The sequence below is a fragment of the Nerophis ophidion genome, linkage group LG17 (genome assembly GCF_033978795.1).
Source record: "Nerophis ophidion isolate RoL-2023_Sa linkage group LG17, RoL_Noph_v1.0, whole genome shotgun sequence".
In the NCBI taxonomy this organism is placed as follows: Eukaryota; Metazoa; Chordata; class Actinopteri; order Syngnathiformes; family Syngnathidae; genus Nerophis; species Nerophis ophidion.
Window position 1 is genome coordinate 7,121,673 of NC_084627.1, and position 19,907 is coordinate 7,141,579.

At 42.8% G+C, this 19,907-nt stretch overlaps 1 protein-coding gene across 8 annotated transcripts in view; it reads right to left on the reverse strand.

Moving 5' to 3' along the window:
• Positions 1-19,907, reverse strand: part of baiap2b (BAR/IMD domain containing adaptor protein 2b) — a 43,294-nt gene that overhangs the window by 9,141 nt on the left and 14,246 nt on the right. For 3 of the 8 annotated variants that reach the window (XM_061875989.1, XM_061875982.1, XM_061875984.1), the window contains 3 exons: positions 17,766-17,852; positions 8,106-8,117; positions 7,806-7,867 (listed from right to left, as the gene is read on the reverse strand). In XM_061875989.1, the coding sequence (XP_061731973.1) occupies positions 7,806-7,867; positions 8,106-8,117; positions 17,766-17,852 (161 nt within the window). Of the gene's footprint in view, positions 1-7,805; positions 7,868-8,105; positions 8,118-17,765; positions 17,853-19,809 lie in introns of all 8 variants that reach the window. The other 5 variants (XM_061875987.1, XM_061875983.1, XM_061875985.1 and 2 more) reach the window with 5 other exon arrangements.

Below are 19,907 nucleotides of genomic sequence, written 5' to 3' on the forward strand. Positions count from 1 at the left end.
CGCTAATGCTAACACAATGCCATTGTGGCTTCTAGTGCCAATATAATGCTAATGTAGCTTCTAGTGCTAACACAATGCTAATGTAGCCTCTAGTATTAAAACAATGCTAATGTAGCCTCTAGTGCTAACACAATGCTAATGTAGCCTCTAGTATTAAAACAATGCTAATGTAGCCTCTAGTGCTAACACAATGCTAATGTAGCCTCTTGTGGTAACCCAATTTTAATATAGCTTACAGTGCTAAAACAATGCTAATGTAAACTCTAGTGCTAAAATGTTGCTAATGTAGCCTCGAATGCTTACTTAATGCTAATGTAACATCTTGTGCTAAAACATTGCTAATGTAGCCTCAAATGCTTACTTAATGCTAATGTAACCTCTAGTGCTAAAACATTGCTAATGTAGCCTCGAATGCTTACTTAATGCTAATGTAACCTCTAGTGCTAACACAATGCTAATGTAGCCTCAAATGCTTACTTAATGCTAATGTAACCTCTAGTGCTAACACAATGCTAATGTTGTGTCTAGTGCTAAAACATTGCTAATGTAGCCTCAAATGCTAACTTAATGCTAATGTAACCTCTAGTGCAGGCGTGTCCAAAGTGCGGCCCGAGGGCCATTTGTGGCCCCCAGCTAATTTGTTAATGGCCCCCAGCCCATTCTAAAAAATACTATAATAAAAATGTAAAAGATAAAAAAGTGTAATAAAAGAGTAAACAGTGACATGTAACAAGAAGAAGCTGCCATGTGGACTGTTGTTCACCTGCTGAAGGCTGCAATTACTTCACTGGAACTATTTCACTTTACAATATTTGGGGGGAATATTGCATATTTTGTGCAAAACAATGTTTTCTTTCACAAAAAGGGCATCAAACAAACAAAAAGATATGAAAAAAAAAAATCTTATGATCAAAAGATCTACAGACTTAAGTGTTAAAAGTAAAAAAAATATATAAATACACATTTGGCTTTTTTTCAACACTTATTCTTTTTCTTTTTTTATTGTTATGAATGATTGACCTAATTAGGGTTCCAATTACTTCATGTCAAATATTACACTTTGAAATGTTTTGGGGGGAAATGTTGCACCGTTTGTGTGTTTGCCATAGAAATAAGGGTTTTGACATAAAGGCCATGAACATAACAACAAAATTAAATTAAAGCTGCAAGCAGCGTTGGTCGGGTCCGCCGTTGGCCGCCGCCGCCGCCGCCGTGTCCCGAGTCCCGATCTTAGTCAGACCAACATAGAGGTCTTTGTTTCATGTCTCTACGACATTCCTAACAGAAGTTACAAGCAGTTTTGTCTGGAAAAAGGTGACGGCTTTTTACAAAACTTTTATTTTGAAGGGGTAATTGCCAACTTCCTGTTGATTTCAACTGAAAGATGCCAATCATCAAAATGTAGGTCTAAGTGAGACCTACATAGAGGTTTTTGTTTCATGTCTGTCCGACGTTCCTACCAGAAGTTACAAGCAGTTTTATCCGTTTCCTCTTCCTAGGAGCAGTTTTTCTGTGTTTTTTTCAAAAATTGCAATAGAGCGCAATTTTGAGTTTTAAGGTTTGGTTTTTTCACTAGATCGCAATTTCTGCCAGTCCTGATGTGTGTGCCAAGTTTGGTGAGTTTTGAAGCATTTTAAGGGGGTCAAATTGCAGCTCAAAGAGGCAAAAATAGCATTTTTTTGCGAAAATTTTGCTTTGAATGAGTTTTTGCAAGATTTCTGTTGATTTTGGGTATAGACATTTTTTATTGGAAATGTAGGTCTAAGTCAGACCTACACAGAGGTTTTAGTTTCATGTCTCTACGACATTCCTGACGGAAGTTACAAGCGATTTGTTTTTGTTTTTTGCTAGGGGGCGCTAGCGCGCAATTTTCATTTTTGGGGTTTGGTTGCTTAATATGTTGGGGAGGGACACCGTACCGACGTGTGTGTCAACTTTGGTGAGTTTTGAAGCATGTTAAGGGGGTCAAATTAGGGTATTGTTTGTGTTGTATTCCTAGGGGGCGCTAGAGCACAATTTTGAGTTTTTGGGTTTGGTTTTTTCATTAACTCGCAATTGTTGCCAGTCCTGATGTGTGTGCCAAGTTTGGTGAGTTTTGAAGCATTTTAAGGGGGTCAAATTACAGCTCAAAGAGGTAAAAATGATATTTTTTTGGAAAATTTGCGCAGGGGTTCTTTGAAGGCGCGTAAAATCAAAACCTTAGAACTTATCACAACTTTGTCCGACCACTTTTTTTAAAAGGGTTCAATCTCTCTCCTGTGCGAGTTTGAAGCCGAAACGACAAACGCACTGGGAGGAGTTTCGATTTGAAAAAGGTGACGGGTTTTTACAAAACTTTTATTTTGAAGGGGTAATTGCCAACTTCCTGTTGATTATTTCTGCTAGCTGTCAATTACTAAAATGTAGGTCTTAATGAGACCTACATAGAAGTTTTTGTTTCATGTCTTTCCGACATTCCTACCCGAAGTTACAAGCAGTTTTGTCTGTGGTTTCTTCCTGGAAGCAGTTTTTTCTGTGTTTTATTGAAAAATTAAGCTAGAGCGCAATTTTGAGTTTTTTTTTGTTTTTTTTTCATTAGATTGCAATTTCTGCCAGTCCTGATGTGTCTGCCAAGTTTGGTGAGTTTTGAAGCATTTTAAGGGGGTCAAATTACAGCTCAAAGAGGCAAAAATAGCATTTTTTTGCAAAAATTTTGCTTTGAATGGGTTTTTGCAAAATTTCTGTTGATTTTTGCCCGAGAACATACTATTATGAAATGTAGGTCTAAGTCAGACTTACATAGAGGTTTTCGTTTCACGTCTCTACGACATTCCTAACGGAAGTTACAAGCAGTTTTTTTTTTTTTTTTCATAGGGGGCGCTAGCGCGCAATTTTGTATTTTGGGGTTTGGTTGCTTAATATGTGTTTTTGCCAAGCCTTACCGATGTGTGTTTAAAATTTGGTGAGTTTTGGAGCATGGTCAGTGGGTCAAATTAGGGTTCGAAGCTGCGGAATAATAATAATAATTAAAGCTGCAAGCAGCGTTGGTCGGGTCCGCCGTTGGCCGCCGCCGCCGCCGCCGCCGTGTCCCGAGTCCCGATCTTAGTCAGACCTCCATAGAAGTTTTTGTTTCATCAGTCTACGACATTCCTAACAGAATTTACAAGCAGTTTTATCAGTTTATTTTCCTAGGGGGCGCTAGAGCACAATTTTCATTTTTGGGGTTTGGTTTTTTATTGGATGGCAATTTTCACCAGTCCTGATGTGTGTGTAAAATTTGGTGAGTTTTGAAGCATGTTAAGGGGGTCAAATTATAGATTTGCGTTTCTGGATGTTGTTGATAAATGGCTTTCGCTTGGCATTGTATAGCTCTAACTTGCACTTTGAAGCATTTTAAGGGGGTCAAATTTCAGTTCAAAGAGGCAAAAAAGGCATATTTTGCGAAAATTTTGTTTTGAAGGGGTTTTTGCCAACTTCCTGTTGATTTTAGGTACAGAAGTGTTTATTGGAAATGTAGGTCTAAGTCAGACCTACACAGAGGTTTTTGTTTCATGTCTCTACGACATTCCTAACGGAAGTTACAAGCAGTCTGTTTTTTGTCTCTTCCTAGGGGGCGCTAGCGCGCAATTTTCATTTTCGGGGTTTGGTTGCTTAATAAGTTGGTCTGCCGCTCCATACCGATGTGTGTGTCAATTTTGGTGAGTTTTGAAGCAAGTTAAGGGGGTCAAATTAGGGTGCGAAGGTGCGAGCGCGCCTTGGGTTGCTGTCCCCGAGCCCCACGGCAGGAGAAGCCTTGGTGACACTATTTAATGCATTGTGAAAGTAATGCAGTTGTTGTATTGAAGTGAAAATATCAAGCTCCCTGTTGATTTTTGCCAAAGTATGTTAATTATTCAAATGTAGGTCTAAGTCAGACCTACATAGTGGTTTTTGTTTCATGTCTCTACGACATTCCTACCGGAAGTTACAAGCAGTTTTGTCTTTGTTTTCTTCCTAGGAGTAGTTTGTCTGTGTTGTATTCCTAGGGGGCGCTAGAGCACAAATTTGAGTTTTGGGGTTTGGTTTTTTCACTAGATCGCAATTGTTGCCAGTCCTGATGTGTGTGCCAAGTTTGGTGTGTTTTGAAGCATTTTAAGGGGGTCAAATTACAGCTCAAAGAGGTAAAAATTATCTTTTTTAGGAAAATTTGCGCAGGGGATCTTTGAAGGCGCGTAAAATCAAACCCTTAAAACTTATCACAATTTTGTCCGACCACTTTTTTTAAAAGGGTTCAATCTCTCTCCTGTGCGAGTTTGAAGCCGAAACGACAAACGCACTGGGAGGAGTTTCGATTTGAAAAAGGTTACGGGTTTTCACGAAAACTTTTATTTTGAAGGGGTAATTGCCAACTTCCTGTTGATTTTTTCTGCTAGCTGTCGATTATTAAAATGTAGGTCTAAGTAAGACCTACATAGAAGTTTTTGTTTCATGTCTTTCCGACATTCCTACCGGAAGTTACAAGCAGTTTTGTCTGTGTTTTCTTCCTAGAAGCAGTTTTTTCTGTGTTTCATTCCAAAAATTCTGTAGAGCGCAATTTTGAGTTTTAGAAAATTTTTTTTTCATTAGATCACAATTTCTGCCAGTCCTGATGTGTGTGCCAAGTTTGGTGAGTTTTGAAGCATTTTAAGGGGGTCAAATTACAGCTCAAAGAGGCAAAAATAGCATTTTAGGCGAAAATTTTGCTTTGAAAGGGTTTTGCAAAATTTCTGTTGATTTTAGGTATAGGAGTTTCTGATGGGGAATTTAGGTCTAGGTCAGTTCTACATAGAGGATTTTGTTTCATGTCTCTACGACATTCCTACCGGAAGTTACAAGCAATCCATTTTTTGTCTTTTCCTAGGGGGCGCTAGAGCGCAATTTTGATTTTTCTGGTTCGGCTCCCTAATATGTTGGGGAGAAACTCCTCACCGACGCGTGTGTCAATTTTGGTGTGCTTTGAGGCATGGTCAGTGGGTCAAAATACAGCGCATATGCGAGTATCGGTGCGGAAGAAAGAAAGAATAATAATAATTAAAGCTGCAAGCAGCGTTGGTCGGGTCCGCCGTTGGCCGCCGCCGCCGCCGCCGTGTCCCGAGTCCCGATCTTAGTCAGACCAACATAGAGGTCTTTGTTTCATGTCTCTACGACATTCCTAACAGAAGTTACAAGCAGTTTTGTCTGGAAAAAGGTGACGGCTTTTTACAAAACTTTTATTTTGAAGGGGTAATTGCCAACTTCCTGTTGATTTTAACTGAAAGATGCCACCTATCAAAATGTAGGTTTAAGTGAGACCTACACAGAGGTTTTTGTTTCATGTCTGTCCGACGTTCCTACCAGAAGTTACAGGCAGTTTTATCCGTTTCCTCTTCCTAGGAGCAGTTTTTCTGTGTTTTTTTCAAAAATTGCAATAGAGCGCAATTTTGAGTTTTAAGGTTTGGTTTTTTCACTAGATCGCAATTTCTGCCAGTCCTGATGTGTGTGCCAAGTTTGGTGAGTTTTGAAGCATTTTAAGGGGGTCAAATTAAAGCTCAAAGAGGCAAAAATAGCGTTTTTTGCGTAAATGTTGCTTTGAATGAGTTTTTGCAAAATTTCTGTTGATTTTGGGTATAGACATTTTTTATTGGAAATGTAGGTCTTAGTCAGACCTACACAGAGGTTTTTGTTTCATGTCTCTACGACATTCCTAACGGAAGTTACAAGCAGTCTGTTTTTTGTCTCTTCCTAGGGGGCGCTAGCGCGCAATTTTCATTTTTGGGGTTTGGTTGCTTAATAAGTTGGTCTGCTGCTTCATACCGATGTGTGTGTCAATTTTGGTGAGTTTTGAAGCATGTTAAGGGGGTCAAATTAGGGTGCGAAGGCGCGAACGCGCCTTGGGTTGCTGTCCCCGAGCCCCACGGCAGGAGAAGCCTTGGTGACACTATTTAATGCATTGTGAAAGTAATGCAGTTGTTGTATTGAAGTGAAAATATCAAGCTTCCTGTTGATTTTTGCCAAAGTATGTTAATTATTGAAATGTAGGTCTAAGTCAGACCTACATAGTGGTTTTTGTTTCATGTCTCTACGACATTCCTACCGGAAGTTACAAGCAGTTTTGTCTTTGTTTTCTTCCTAGGAGCAGTTTGTCTGTGTTGTATTCCTAGGGGGCGCTAGAGCACAATTTTGAGTTTTGGAGTTTGGTTTTTTTATCAGCTCGCAATTGTTGCCAGTCCTGATGTGTGTGCCAAGTTTGGTGAGTTTTGAAGCATTTTAAGGGGGTCAAATTACAGCTCAAAGAGGCAAAAATGACATTTTTTAGGAAACTTTGCGCAGGGCGTCTTTGAAGGCGCGTAAAATCAAACCCTTAAAACTTATCACAATTTTGTCCGACCACTTTTTTTAAAAGGGTTCAATCTCTCTCCTGTGCGAGTTTGAAGCCGAAACGACAAACGCACTGGGAGGAGTTTCGATTTGAAAAAGGTGACGGGTTTTCACGAAAACTTTTATTTTGAAGGGGTAATTGCCAACTTCCTGTTGATTATTTCTGCTAGCTGTCAATTATTAAAATGTAGGTCTAAGTAAGACCTACATAGAAGTTTTTGTTTCATGTCTTTCCGACATTCCTACCGGAAGTTACAAGCAGTTTTGTCTGTGTTTTCTTCCTAGAAGCAGTTTTTTCTGTGTTTCATTCAAAAAATTTTGTAGAGCGCAATTTTGAGTTTTATGATTTTTTTTTTTCATTAAATCACAATTTCTCCCAGTCCTGATGTGTGTGCCAAGTTTGGTGAGTTTTGAAGCATTCTAAGGGGGTCAAATTACAGCTCAAAGAGGCAAAAATAGCATTTTTTGTGAAAATTTTGCTTTGAATGGGTTTTTGCAAAATTTCTGTAAATTTTTGCCCTAGAATATACAATTATGAAATTTAGGTCGAAGTCAGACCTACATAGAGGTTTTTGTTTCATGTCTCTACGACATTCCTAACGGAAGTTACAAGCAGTCTCTTTTTTTTTTCTTCCTAGGGGGCGCTATTGCGCAATTTTGATTTTTATGATTTGGCTCCCTAATATGTTGGGAAGGCATGAAAGACCGACGTGTGTGTCAAATTTGGTGAGTTTTGAAATATGTTAAGAGGGTGAAATTGGGGCGCGACGGTGCGGAAGAAAGAAAGAAAGAATAATAAAACGCAGCAGATTCAATAGGGTCCTTGCATGGCAAAGGACATGGATGTCCTTTGCCATTGCAGGGCGGACCCTAATAATAATAAAACGCAGCAGATTCAATAGGGTCCTTGCCATGGCAAAGGACATGGATGTCCTTTGCCATTGCAGGGCGGACCCTAAAAAACGTTATAACGACAGACAGACCAGAAGTTGATCTCGAGATTCAAGCATTAAATGAAAAAAATAATAATTAATGACTTATTTCTAACATTTTTATGACCGGGGACCAAACTTGAGGACAGCCATAAAGGTGAAAAACAGCAAATAATGTATTGCTTTGAGAAAATAAAAAAATGGCCCCCGCACGTTTTGATTTTTCAGTCTGCGGCCCTCAGCGGAAAAAGTTTGGACACCCCTGCTCTAGTGCTAACACAATGCTAAAATTGAGCACTAAATGGTGACACCCCAATCTTTTATTCAACTTGTTTAAGTCGGGTCCACCTTCATCAATTCATGCTAATGTAGCCTTTGACGCTAAAACAATGCTAATGTAATTATTAATGCTAGCATAAAGCTAATATATAGTTCATGTAGCCTTCGGTGCTAACATATGTTAGCATGCTAAAGCAGAAAGTGTCTCGTAAAAGTATTTAGTGTGACAGCTGGGCTCACCATCTCTTCCAGTTGCATCTGGATCCGCCGGTGCACTTCGGCCATCTGGAAGAGAACCTCCCCTGTAGACCACATGTTGTTGTTGTTGTTGTCATGTTGTTGTTGTCATGTTGTTGTTGTTGTTGTTGTTGTCGTCATCAGCACACCAAGAACACACCAAGCACGGGAAAAGAAACATGAGCAGGAGACAAGATGGAAGTCAGTGTGTGTGTGTGTGTGTGTGTGTGTGTGTGTGTGTGTGTGTGTGTGTGTGTGTGTGTGTGTGTGTGTGTGTGTGTGTGTGTGTGTGTGTATACCTACATGCTGTTTCCTCTGATTATGCAGGCCGATGTAAAAAACAAACAAACACACAAACAACTGATTTTAGTGAAGTAAACCTACATTTATACTTCACACAACATACCATCAGCACATTATTGTGAAAGGTTGCCAACAGGAAGTGGACGTGACTGCAGTTAATCAACATCCTCAAGCTAGCAGGCTCAGTTCATTCTGTCACCTGCAAACATTCCATCATGGAGGATGGCTTCATGGCACACACACAAGCTACACTACAACACCGGGGAAGTTGTCAGCTTGTGTCAAAGGTCAATAAAAAGAGACATGGAATCACATGACATGGAACAACAGTCACATGACATGGAACAACAGTCACATGACATGGAACAACAGTCACATGACATGGAACAACAGTCACATGACATGGAACAACAGTCACATGACATGGAACAACAGTCACATGACATGGAACAACAGTCACATGACATGGAACAACAGTCACATGACATGGAACAACAGTCACATGACATGGGACAACAGTCACATGACATGGAACAACAGTCACATGACATGGGACAACAGTCACATGACATGGGACAACAGTCACATGACATGGAACAACAGTCACATGACATCAAATGAGTCACAAGACATGGAATGACAGTCACATGACATGGAACAACAGTCACATGACATGGAACAACAGTCACATGACATGGGACAACAGTCACATGACATGGGACAACAGTCACATGACATGGAACAACAGTCACATGACATGGGACAACAGTCACATGACATGGGACAACAGTCACATGACATGGGACAACAGTCACATGACATGGAACAACAGTCACATGACATGGAACAACAGTCACATGACATGGAACAACAGTCACATGACATGGAACAACAGTCACATGACATGGAACAACAGTCACATGACATGGAACAACAGTCACATGACATGGAACAACAGTCACATGACATGGGACAACAGTCACATGACATGGAACAACAGTCACATGACATGGGACAACAGTCACATGACATGGGACAACAGTCACATGACATGGGACAACAGTCACATGACATGGAACAACAGTCACATGACATGGAACAACAGTCACATGACATGGAACAACAGTCACATGACATGGAACAACAGTCACATGACATGGAACAACAGTCACATGACATGGGATAACAGTCACATGACATGGGATAACAGTCACATGACATGGAACAACAGTCACATGACATGGGATAACAGTCACATGACATGGAACAACAGTCACATGACATGGAACAACAGTCACATGACATCAAATGAGTCACAAGACATGGAATGACAGTCACATGACATGGAACAACAGTCACATGACATGGAACAACAGTCACATGACATGGAACAACAGTCACATGACATCAAATGAGTCACAAGACATGGAATGACAGTCACACGACATTAAATGACATCACTTCACATCTGTATGGCGGCCAAATGACGTCACATGTCAGTCACATGATATGACATAACATCACATGACATCAAATGTCAGTCACATGACATCAAATGGCAGTCACATGACATCAAATGGCAGTCACATGACATGGCGGCCACATGACGTCACATGACATCAAATGTCAGTCGCATGACATCACATGACATCAAATGTCAGTCACAGTACATGACATGGCGGTCACATGACATCACATGACAGTCGCATGACATCAAATGTCAGTCACATGACAAGTCAAGGAGGCCACATGACGTCAAATGTCAGTCACATGTCAGTCGCATGACATCACATGACATCACATGACTTTCAGATGTCAGTCACATGACATCAAATGGTGGCCACATTACATCACATGACATCAAATGTTAGTCACAGTACATGACATGGCGGTCACATGACATCAGATGTCAGTCACATGACATCAAATGGTGGCCACATGACATCAAATGTCGGTCACATGACAAGACATGGCGGCCACATGACATCAGATGTCAGTCACATGACATCAGATGTCAGTCACATGACATCAAATGGTGGCCACATGACATCAAATGGTGGCCACATGACATCACATGACATCAAATGTCGGTCACATGACAAGACATGGCGGCCACATGACATCAGATGTCAGTCACATGATATCAGATGTCAGTCACATGACATGATGGCCACATGACATCAAATGTCGGTCACATGACGGTCACATGACGGTCTCGTTGCTGTGTGCTGAGTGGTTTATTTGCCGCGATGTGAAGTGTTAGAATGAGAATGTGGCGAAGGAGCAGCGGATGATTTGATGGGCAGGAAGTTGACGTTGGTGGCGTTCTCTCATCGAGGGTCACATGACTGACCATCATTTAGTTCCAAATCTACATCAGAATGCCTCAATCCTTTTATGGTCATTGAGGAGGAACAGGAACTGCAGGAGCCCCCCCCCCCCCCCCCCTCCCATTTCACTGCCTCCATATTTGGTCATGGGAAGAGAAACGGCGTCGTCGGCCATGTTTGGCAAGCGTGGAGCAGAGGAGATCCACTCTTCTATTTTTAGCAGCGAGCCGAGTCGCTGAGTCGCTGAGTCGCTGCCCCCACACGACAATGTGGGCGGAGGAGGAGGAGGAGGAGGAGGAGGCGGGGCCGAGCATCATGAAGACTGAATCAAAGTCAGGGAGCTTCTGATACAGTTCTCACGGCGTGCTGACACACTACACCCAGCGCTGGGCAGGTGGAGATCCATGGCCAGCAAGTCCACTATCAGGTGGAAGTCATCTGGTCCCTGATTCCAGACCATGTCACCCAGCTTGAAGTCCACTATCAGGTGGAGGTCATGTGGTCCCTGGTTCCAGACCATGTCACCCAGCTTGAAGTCCACTATCAGGTGGAGGTCATGTGGTCCCTGGTTCCAGACCATGTCACCCAGCTTGAAGTCCACTATCAGGTGGATGTCATGTGGTCCCTGCTTCCAGACCATGTCACCCAGCTTGAAGTCCACTATCAGGTGGAGGTCATCTGGTCCCTGATTCCAGACCATGTCACCCAGCTTGAAGTCCACTATCAGGTGGAGGTCATGTGGTCCCTGGTTCCAGACCATGTCACCCAGCTTGAAGTCCACTATCAGGTGGAGGTCATGTGGTCCCTGGTTCCAGACCATGTCACCCAGCTTGAAGTCCACTATCAGGTGGAGGTCATCTGGTCCCTGATTCCAGACCATGTCACCCAGCTTGAAGTCCACTATCAGGTGGAGGTCATCTGGTCCCTGATTCCAGACCATGTCACCCAGCTTGAAGTCCACTATCAGGTGGAGGTCATCTGGTCCCTGATTCCAGACCATGTCACCCAGCTTGAAGTCCACTATCAGGTGGAGGTCATGTGGTCCCTGGTTCCAGACCATGTCACCCAGCTTGAAGTCCACTATCAGGTGGAGGTCATGTGGTCCCTGCTTCCAGACCATGTCACCCAGCTTGAAGTCCACTATCAGGTGGAGGTCATGTGGTCCCTGCTTCCAGACCATGTCACCCAGCTTGAAGTCCACTATCAGGTGGAGGTCATGTGGTCCCTGCTTCCAGACCATGTCACCCAGCTTGAAGTCCACTATCAGGTGGAGGTCATGTGGTCCCTGCTTCCAGACCATGTCACCCAGCTTGAAGTCCACTATCAGGCGGAGGTCATGTGGTCCCTGATTCCAGACTATGTCACCCAGCTTGAAGTCCACTATCAGGTGGAGGTCATGTGGTCCCTGCTTCCAGACCATGTCACCCAGCTTGAAGTCCACTATCAGGTGGAGGTCATGTGGTCCCTGCTTCCAGACCATGTCACCCAGCTTGAAGTCCACTATCAGGTGGAGGTCATGTGGTCCCTGCTTCCAGACCATGTCACCCAGCTTGAAGTCCACTATCAGGCGGAGGTCATGTGGTCCCTGATTCCAGACTATGTCACCCAGCTTGAAGTCCACTATCAGGTGGAGGTCATGTGGTCCCTGCTTCCAGACCATGTCACCCAGCTTGAAGTCCACTATCAGGTGGAGGTCATGTGGTCCCTGCTTCCAGACCATGTCACCCAGCTTGAAGTCCACTATCAGGTGGAGGTCATCTGGTCCCTGGTTCTAGACCATGTCACCCAGCTTGAAGTCCACTATCAGGTGGAGGTCATCTGGTTCCTGATTCCAGACCATGTCACCCAGCTTGAAGTCCACTATCAGGTGGAGGTCATGTGGTCCCTGGTTCCAGACCATGTCACCCAGCTTGAAGTCCACTATCAGGTGGAGGTCATCTGGTTCCTGATTCCAGACCATGTCACCCAGCTTGAAGTCCACTATCAGGTGGAGGTCATGTGGTCCCTGGTTCCAGACCATGTCACCCAGCTTGAAGTCCACTATCAGGTGGAGGTCATGTGGTCCCTGGTTCCAGACCATGTCACCCAGCTTGAAGTCCACTATCAGGTGGAGGTCATGTGGTCCCTGATTCCAGACCATGTCACCCAGCTTGAAGTCCACTATCAGGTGGAGGTCATCTGGTCCCTGATTCCAGACCATGTCACCCAGCTTGAAGTCCACTATCAGGTGGAGGTCATGTGGTCCCTGCTTCCAGACCATGTCACCCAGCTTGAAGTCCACTATCAGGTGGAGGTCATGTGGTCCCTGCTTCCAGACCATGTCACCCAGCTTGAAGTCCACTATCAGGTGGAGGTCATGTGGTCCCTGGTTCTAGACCATGTCACCCAGCTTGAAGTCCACTATCAGGTGGAGGTCATCTGGTCCCTGCTTCCAGACCATGTCACCCAGCTTGAAGTCCACTATCAGGTGGAGGTCATCTGGTCCCTGATTCCAGACCATGTCACCCAGCTTGAAGTCCACTATCAGGTGGAGGTCATCTGGTCCCTGCTTCCAGACCATGTCACCCAGCTTGAAGTCCACTATCAGGTGGAGGTCATGTGGTCCCTGCTTCCAGACCATGTCACCCAGCTTGAAGTCCACTATCAGGTGTAGGTCATGTGGTCCCTGGTTCCAGACCATGTCACCCAGCTTGAAGTCCACTATCAGGTGGAGGTCATGTGGTCCCTGCTTCCAGACCATGTCACCCAGCTTAAAGTCCACTATCAGGTGGAGGTCATGTGGTCCCTGCTTCCAGACCATGTCACCCAGCTTAAAGTCCACTATCAGGTGGAGGTCATGTGGTCCCTGCTTCCAGACCATGTCACCCAGCTTGAAGTCCACTATCAGGTGGAGGTCATGTGGTCCCTGCTTCCAGACCATGTCACCCAGCTTGAAGTCCACTATCAGGTGGAGGTCATGTGGTCCCTGCTTCCAGACCATGTCACCCAGCTTGAAGTCCACTATCAGGTGGAGGTCATGTGGTCCCTGGTTCCAGACCATGTCACCCAGCTTGAAGTCCACTATCAGGTGGAGGTCATGTGGTCCCTGGTTCTAGACCATGTCACCCAGCTTGAAGTCCACTATCAGGTGGAGGTCATGTGGTCCCTGGTTCTAGACCATGTCACCCAGCTTGAAGTCCACTATCAGGTGGAGGTCCTGTGGTCCCTGGTTCTAGACCATGTCACCCAGCTTGAAGTCCACTATCAGGTGGAGGTCCTGTGGTCCCTGGTTCTAGACCATGTCACCCAGCTTGAAGTCCACTATCAGGTGGAGGTCATCTGGTCCCTGCTTCCAGACCATGTCACCCAGCTTGAAGTCCACTATCAGGTGGAGGTCATCTGGTCCCTGATTCCAGACCATGTCACCCAGCTTGAAGTCCACTATCAGGTGGAGGTCATCTGGTCCCTGCTTCCAGACCATGTCACCCAGCTTGAAGTCCACTATCAGGTGGAGGTCATGTGGTCCCTGCTTCCAGACCATGTCACCCAGCTTGAAGTCCACTATCAGGTGTAGGTCATGTGGTCCCTGGTTCCAGACCATGTCACCCAGCTTGAAGTCCACTATCAGGTGGAGGTCATGTGGTCCCTGCTTCCAGACCATGTCACCCAGCTTAAAGTCCACTATCAGGTGGAGGTCATGTGGTCCCTGCTTCCAGACCATGTCACCCAGCTTAAAGTCCACTATCAGGTGGAGGTCATGTGGTCCCTGCTTCCAGACCATGTCACCCAGCTTGAAGTCCACTATCAGGTGGAGGTCATGTGGTCCCTGCTTCCAGACCATGTCACCCAGCTTGAAGTCCACTATCAGGTGGAGGTCATGTGGTCCCTGCTTCCAGACCATGTCACCCAGCTTGAAGTCCACTATCAGGTGGAGGTCATGTGGTCCCTGGTTCCAGACCATGTCACCCAGCTTGAAGTCCACTATCAGGTGGAGGTCATGTGGTCCCTGGTTCTAGACCATGTCACCCAGCTTGAAGTCCACTATCAGGTGGAGGTCATGTGGTCCCTGGTTCTAGACCATGTCACCCAGCTTGAAGTCCACTATCAGGTGGAGGTCCTGTGGTCCCTGGTTCTAGACCATGTCACCCAGCTTGAAGTCCACTATCAGGTGGAGGTCCTGTGGTCCCTGGTTCTAGACCATGTCACCCAGCTTGAAGTCCACTATCAGGTGGAGGTCATGTGGTCCCTGGTTCTAGACCATGTCACCCAGCTTGAAGTCCACTATCAGGTGGAGGTCATGTGGTCCCTGATTCCAGACCATGTCACCCAGCTTGAAGTCCACTATCAGGTGGAGGTCATGTGGTCCCTGATTCCAGACCATGTCACCCAGCTTGAAGTCCACTATCAGGTGGAGGTCATGTGGTCCCTGGTTCTAGACCATGTCACCCAGCTTGAAATCATTGCTTCCAACAATGTGGACTCATTGCCAAATTCATCAATGATTAGTTGACTAATCGCTACGATAGTCCGACAAATAGTCCATTAATCATTAGGATAGTCAATTACTGGGAGACTAATCGCAAAGATTTTCGATGTTTAGTTTATCGTTAAGATAGTCAATGACTTGTTAACTAATTGTTAAGATAGACGATGATTAGTTGACTTAACATTGGCAATGACTAGATAATTAATCGCTACAATATTCAAGGATTAGGCAACCAATTGTTAAGTTAGTCGATGACAAGTTGACTAATTTCTAAGATTGTTGAGGACTAGTCTACCATTCGTTAAAACAGCCATGACTGGTCGACTAATTGCTAGGATAGTCAATGATTCGTCGAATAATCGCTAAGCGAGTCAGTGTTTAGTCAACAAATCGTTAAAATAGTCAATGACTTGTCGACTAACTGCTAAGCTAATGATTAGTCACTTAAACACTGGGATTGTCAATGACTAGTTGCAAAGACAATTGATCATTTGGCAACCAATATTTAAAATAATTGATAAATAGTTGACTAATCCCTAAGATAGAGGATGACTAGTCGTCTAATTGTTGGGATAGACAACTAACGTTAATATTTTCCTTGACTCGTGGACTAGTTATGCAGATAGTCGATGACTAGACAACCAATCTTTAGGATAGTCAATAACCAGGCGACTACTCGTTAAGACAGCCATGACTGGTCAACGCATTGCTAAGTAGTCGACTAATTTAGCATCAGGAAGACTGAAGGAAGCGGAGATGCTGACCGACTAATCGCTTGGTCAGGTCGGACTTCCTTCAAGGCAATAAAAAAATATTTTTTTCTTAAAATTCTCATGGGATTTTTGTGTATTGGTTATCAGAGTAAGAATGTTGGGGTGCCAGCTGGCTGAGCAGCGTGACACCTCGAGCACTGGTCAGTGAGTTGGGAGGTTTAGCTCCATGGCTAGCATGCTCCACTACCTGATTGGCTTGTGCGGTCGCTGGTTCAAGTCCGGACAACCACACTGATGGATGAAATGTGCTCTCGGGTCACACAGTTGGGAGAATAATGTGAATAATGTTGTGTAGTAGACTGTATTTACAGTCTATGATACAGTTTATTATTCAACATTATTCACATGTGAATAATGCTGTATAATAAACTGTATTCATATTATTCACATGTGTATAATGCTGTATAATAGACTGTATTTATATTATTCACACGTGAATAATGCTGTATAACAGACTATATTATTCACATGTAAAAAGTACTGTATAATAAACTGTATTTATGTTATTCACATGTGAATAATGCTGTATAATAGACTGTATTTATGTTATTCACATGTGAATAATGCTGTATAATAGACTGTATTTATGTTATTCACATGTGAATAATGCTGTATAATAGACTGTGTTTATGTTATTCACATGTGAATAATGTTTTTTAATAGACTGTATTTATGTTATTCACATGTGAGTAATGCTGTATAATAGACTATATTATTCACATGTAAAAAGTACTGTATAATAAACTGTATTTATGTTATTCACATGTGAATAATGCTGTATAATAGACTGTATTTATGTTATTCACATGTGAATAATGCTGTATAATAGACTGTATTTATGTTATTCACATGTGAATAATGCTGTATAACAGACTATATTATTCACATGTAAAAAGTACTGTATAATAAACTGTATTTATGTTATTCACATGTGAATAATGCTGTATAATAGACTGTATTTATGTTATTCACATGTGAATAATGCCGTATAATAGCCTGTATTTATGTTATTCACATGTGAATAATGCTAAATAATAGACTGTATTTATATTATTCACATGTGAATAATGCTGTATAATAGACTGTATTTACATTATTCACATGTGAATAAATCTGTATAATAGACTGTATTTATATTATTCACATGTGAATAATGCCATATAATAGCCTGTATTTATGTTATTCACATGTGAATAATGCTAAATAATAGACTGTATTTATGTTATTCACATGTGAATAATGCTGTATAATAGACTGTATTTATATTATTCACATGTGAATAATGCTGTATAATAGACTGTATTTATATTATTCACATGTGAATAATGCTGTATAATAGACTGTATTTATATTATTCACATGTGAATAATGCTGTATAATAGACTGTATTTATATTATTCACATGTGAATAATGCTGTATAATACTGTATTTATGCTATTCACATGTGAATAATGCTGTATAATAGACTGTATTTATGTTATTCACATGTGAATAATGCTGTATAATAGACTGTATTTATATTATTCACATGTGAATAATGCTGTATAATAGACTGTATTTATGTTATTCACATGTGAATAATGCTGTATAATAGACTGAATTTATGTTATTCACATGTAAAAAATAGCTAAATGTTTATAGTTTATTGTGAGTGGTCTGTATTGGGATCAATAAAGTACTTCCTCTATTGTTCCAGCTGCAACAACAAGGCATGACGTACTATTATAAGCAGGCCACACAGGTAGCTAGGAGTAGAACACGCCCCCTAGTGGTTAAAACAAGTCCAAGAAGTAAGAACAAAAAAGTAGCGAGGTGAGGCAGGAGCATATTTCATGCTCGGCGGCCAAGAGGACGAACACCAGGAGCGGACCCTAGCTCCGCCTCCACCGTGCTCAACCACTGCTCCCGACCAATGATGTCAGAGAGCGCAGCGACAAGCCCCGCCCCCTGTGCAACACCCGTCCAGACGGAGCTGGAGGATGAATACGACCGGACCGGTGGATCTCCATCAATTGTGGACGGCTCGTCCTCCTCTGGACCAAAGCGAGCGTTTGTGGAGACCCCGGCCCCGCAGCCATGAGGAGGACTCACCCAGATCCTTAGCGCCTTGACTCTGGCTGGCCATCTCGCCCATCCGCACCAGAGCGTCGAAGTAGCCCTTAGCGGCGTGCGTGACACCTGCAAACATGGAAGCATTGCTCAGGAGCAGGAAGCCAGGAAGGAAGGCCCGGCGGGGAAAGAAAAACCCTCCCGGCCGTCCACTTTGGGTCAGAAGCCAGCACAGCAGCCCGGGACAACCTGCTGCTAACCCTCAGCGCCCACTCGCTCGCTGGCGGAACCTAACACTGCTCTTTGCCGAGGACGTGCTAACCATGCTAACAGCTAGCCACCTGTGTGGATGCATGGTGAGAACAGTGCTAAAGTGCTAAAGTGCTAAAGCTCAAAGTGATGTGCGGAAAGTTTGCGCCTTGCAAGAAGATGATGCCTGGATGACATGAATAGGACACGCCCCCACACACACGCACGAACACACACACACTTTCTAAAGATGTGTACAGTTCCTCATCCAATTAGTCAAATAATCGCTAAGATCATCGATGGCTATAATCGACTAATCGCTAAGATAGTCGACGACTATAGTCAACTAATTGTCAAGATAGTTCATGACTATAGTGGAGTCATTGCCAAGATAGTAGATGACTAGTCACCTTATCGCTAAGTGAGTCAATTATTTCTTGACTAATTTTCAATGCAGTTGATGACTAGTTGACTAATCGCTGTGAGGTTTGATGAACAGTTGACTAATTGCCAAAATAGTCAATGAATAGTCAACTAATATATTTATTTCAATTCATAGTTTTGTCTTTATTACATCTTGTGTAATTTATTTTTATCCCATATTTGTTCCCACTACTGCACATTAAGTTGGAGTCCTTAATCTCATTATATGCAAATATAATGACAATAAAGTCCATTCTACTCTAATATTAATATACACCACGACAGGTCTACTAATAGGATAGTCAGTGATTAGTCAACTAATTGCCAAGATAGTCGATGACTGGTTGACTAATTGTCAAGATAGTCGATGACCAGCCAACTAATTGCCAAGCTAGTCGATGACTATTCGACTCATCGCTAAAATAGTCGATTTGTCGACTAATCTTTAAGATAGTTTAAGACCAATTTACTAATTGCTTGAATAGTTGATGACAAGTCAACTAATCGTTAAGATAGTCGATAACTAATCTAATATTAAGATAGTCAATGACAAGTCTACTAATTGCCAAGATAGTAGATGATTTGTAAATTGAATAGTTTAGACAGTCGATGACTAGTCAACTTTTTGCTTAATGGCCCGTCGACTAATATTAAGATTGTCAATGACTAGTTGACTAATCACTAAGATATCTTTAAAATAGTTGATGATTAGATGACTAATCAATCTGATAGTTGATGACCAGTCGACTAAAAATTAAGATAGTCAGTGACTAGTTGACTATTTGCTTAATAGTCCCGATGGCTTGTCGACTAATATTAAGATTGTCAATGACTAGTTGACTAATAACTAGGATAGTCAATGATTTGTTGAATAATCTTTCGATAATTAAATGACTAATCACTCTGATATTCGGGGACTAGTTGAGTAATTGCTTAGATAGTCAATGACTAGTTGATTAATTGGAAAGATAGTCAATAATTTTGTTGACTAATTGTTAAGCTAGTCGATAACTCGTCGGTTAATATTAATGTAGTCAATGACAAGTTGACTAATTGCCAAGATAGTTGTTGATTTGTTGACTAATCGTTGCAATAGTCGATTGTTAGTCGACTAATCGCTCAGATAGTCGAAGTGAAGTGAATTATATTTATATAGCGCTTTTTCCTCAAGTGACTGAAAGTGCTTTCATAGTGAAAGCCAATATCTAAGTTCCATTTAAAGCAGTGTGGGTGGCACTGGGAGCAGGTGGGTCAAGTGTCTTGCCCAAGGACACAACGGCATTGACTCGGATGGCGGAAGCGGGTATCGAACCTGCAACCCTCAAGTTGCTGACACGGCAGCTCTACCAACCAAGCTATACCGCCCCGTTACTAGCCGTTACAAAGCAAAACGCTGACTTACTCTGCTGCTTACCAATGCTGTTGTCCTTGTAGTGGCTCCTTATTGGTGGAAAGGAGGTCACATGACACACAATGACTTCATTTAGCTAACATCTCATCTTGTCCTGGATT